The 2,856-nt window shown below is 64.9% G+C and overlaps 1 protein-coding gene across 1 annotated transcript in view; it reads right to left on the minus strand.

Moving 5' to 3' along the window:
• Window positions 1-788: 788 nt before the first annotated feature.
• Window positions 789-2,856, minus strand: part of MNEG_13424 (Vacuolar protein sorting-associated protein 18) — a gene marked incomplete at both ends in the record, with an annotated part of 4,413 nt that continues 2,345 nt past the window's right edge. The window contains 5 exons of the mRNA XM_014038104.1: window positions 789-899; window positions 1,388-1,455; window positions 1,739-1,789; window positions 2,178-2,233; window positions 2,584-2,648. Coding sequence (XP_013893558.1) covers window positions 789-899; window positions 1,388-1,455; window positions 1,739-1,789; window positions 2,178-2,233; window positions 2,584-2,648 — 351 coding nt within the window. The remainder of the gene's footprint in view (window positions 900-1,387; window positions 1,456-1,738; window positions 1,790-2,177; window positions 2,234-2,583; window positions 2,649-2,856) is intronic.

Raw genomic sequence — 2,856 nt, forward strand, 5'->3', positions numbered from 1 at the left:
TCAGAGCCGTCGCCGCTTGACGCGCTCAACAAAGACCAGGCGCAAACCGCACCATCAGGCTGCTGCGCAACGTCGGGCGCGTCTCAGGCCCTCGGACTCCCCGAACCAACAGCAGTCAGTCATAGCAGCCCCTGCCAAACAGGAAGCAAGGACAACACGCCCCAAAACTTGGATCCCCGCACGCCCACCCGTTGGGTAGACGTAAAACTGAGGCACCGCCGCCCCGTTGGGCAGGCCCCCGAGGTTGGGGGGCGCCTCCACCAGCGCGCGCCCGCAGCGCGCGCAGGGCTGCCGCGCGGCGACGGTGGCGGTGCGGCTGCCCAGCAGCTTCAGGTCGGTGCGCACCGCCTCTGCAGATCACGGGGAGTGCGTTTTGCGGCAGGCCGGAATGCAGATGTTTTGTGTGGAATTGTTGTGTAGTGGGAGCGAACATTGATTAAAACGGAGTTCGTGTGAGTGTGTTGTGCGTGTGTGTGTGTGTGGGGGGGGTGTGCACGTGCATGCGCGCGTTATAGTGGGATGTGATGGGATTGTGTATTGAAGCGTGTCGGATGCTGATTTAGAAGCTTTGTGCACATAGGTGCAAGCATCAATCTGCGCAGAGCGCATCTTATTGAGGGGCAAGGGCGGGGCCAGGCGCGTGCGCGCCCACTGGCGTGCAAACCCACGTGCACGCATAACAACAAACCCCACAAACATGCGTGCAGACAAACAAAAAGCAGTGACCCCTAAATCAAACGTATCGTGTGCACAATTCATTTGGGCCTGTCATATAGACACAGGCATGTTCAGGGCGCGGCGCGGCGCGCCGCACCCGCAATCTGTGTTGCCTCGTCCATTTCGTGCTTCAGGGCGTCGATCTGGGCGCTGTACCGCTGCAGGCTGTCCACGATGGCTGCCTGATGGGAGGGAATGGAGGGTCACATGTGACATCACAAGGGGGGCGAGAGAGGGTGGGTGGATGTGTGTGTGTGTGTGTGTGTGTGTGTGTATGTGTGTGTGCGCGTGCGTACGTGCGTGGGCGCGCGTACGTGCGTGCGTGCGTGCGTGCTTGCTTGCGTGCTTGCTTGCGTGCGTGCGTGCGTGTGTGTGTGTGTGGGGGGGGGGGGAGGGGGGGCGGAGGCTTTGAGGCCGGCTGTGCGGGCCGTCCACAGGCCCTGCCTTGATGCCGGGGCCTGCGACAAGTCCCCCAGGCGCCGCCCCCCGCGCGCCGCTCCGACGCAGGTTGCGGCTCCCCCACGGCTGGGCTGATCAGGTGCGGCGGCGGCCGCTGCGTGGCGCGGCGCTGCTCGGCGGCGCGTCGGCCCCGAGGTCCCCGCGGCCCCGCGAGAAACCGCCGGTGCAAGAGCCCTGGCTGCAAAATATTCTGGGTGCGTATCACCCCCACCTTGAATGCATCGATGGTTACGAAGTCTGGGAAGAGCGGGAGCACGTCCTCAATGCGCAGGAGGCCGCCTGGGGGCGGCACGTCGTTGGGGGCCCGCCGGTCGGAGGTGGAAAGTCGACAAGGCAGGGACAGGGGCCAACGGTGGCCCGAGCCGAGGCGACCGCACTCGCCTTGTGGGAATAGGACGGGTAAGGGGCTGCGGCAGGCGCGCCGGCGCTGTCGCGCCTGCCCCGCTGTTCAAGGCCCGCACGTGGCGCAGACGATGCCACGAGCGAGCAAGGCGAGGCGCATGCCGGGTTGCGGCTGTAATCATTACGCGTTGTATGAAGAGACACATGAATGATTGCCCACCAGCTTCTCTCAACAGGCCCATAACAGCTGCTATGTGTTCAGCCTGGTCCCCTGGGAATTCGGGTGGGTGGGGGGCGGAGGAATAAGGAGGCGGTCGGGTGGGAGTTGGGAGTGAGGAAAGACAGGGCATCCCTTATGTATGCGGGAGGAGGATGATTTGGCAGAAAAGTGTGTGATGAGGAGTGCATGGTGGCGCTGATAAAGGGGCGTTCGGGATGCGTCCGAGGGGGGCAGCTGCGAGGCAGCTGCGGCGGGGACGGGGTGGGCGACGGGAGGAGCAAAAGGCGGGGCTGGACCGCGCGTGGTAGGTTGGGGCAGGCAGGGAAGAGGCGTGCCGGGGTCGACGGCGTGCAAGTGTGCATGTATGCGCGTGTGTGTACGTGTCTGATTTTGTGCGTGTGTTCGGGGGAAGGGTGCTGACGGGGACGGTCACCCTCACCCTCTCCGCCGCCATCCTGGACCACCCGCCGCGCGATGTCCAGCCACAGCTTGCGCCTGCAGGTTCAGGGTTGGGCCGCGCGGGTGGCTCAAAGTAGCAAGGGACGCGACGGCGCGGGGCGGCGGCGGGCGGCGCCCGCCGTGGCCACCCAAATACAGCACGAGTGGCACAGGCAGCTGCCGCGCCGGCACCCGGCGCGCTGCTTCGGCCTCCCCCCTTTGGTCCGCCAACCCCAAAGACAACCCAAGACCCGCGCGATCAGCGCTTCCCGAGGGCAAAACAGCATTCCTTTCAAAACCCACAGGCAGCGTCGTCAGCGTCCTGCACCCCTAGTGGTTTGCTGTTGCACGGAGCTGCGCCGATTACGTGCCCCCCAATCGGAAGTGCCCGACTGCCATGGCCGCACCTGAGCTGCTCGTCGTCCTCTGCTGGCCCGTTCTCGGCCACGGCCTTGGCCAGATCCAGATCAACCTTTGAGGGGTGGTTGTGTGCCATGTGTTGCGTGTGTGTGTGTGTATGTTTGTGTGTGCGGATGTGTGCGTGCGGATATGTGTGGTAGGGGGGCTAGGGAATCCAGAGGACGTGTGCGGGCAGGCCGGTGGGCGGGGAAAAGGAGTGCAATGATAAGATGGGGCACAGGTGCAGCCGACACCAGCACGCGCGCCCCCCGCCCCACCTC

The sequence above is a fragment of the Monoraphidium neglectum genome (assembly GCF_000611645.1).
Source record: "Monoraphidium neglectum strain SAG 48.87 unplaced genomic scaffold scaffold03816, whole genome shotgun sequence".
Lineage (NCBI taxonomy): Eukaryota > Viridiplantae > Chlorophyta > Chlorophyceae > Sphaeropleales > Selenastraceae > Monoraphidium > Monoraphidium neglectum.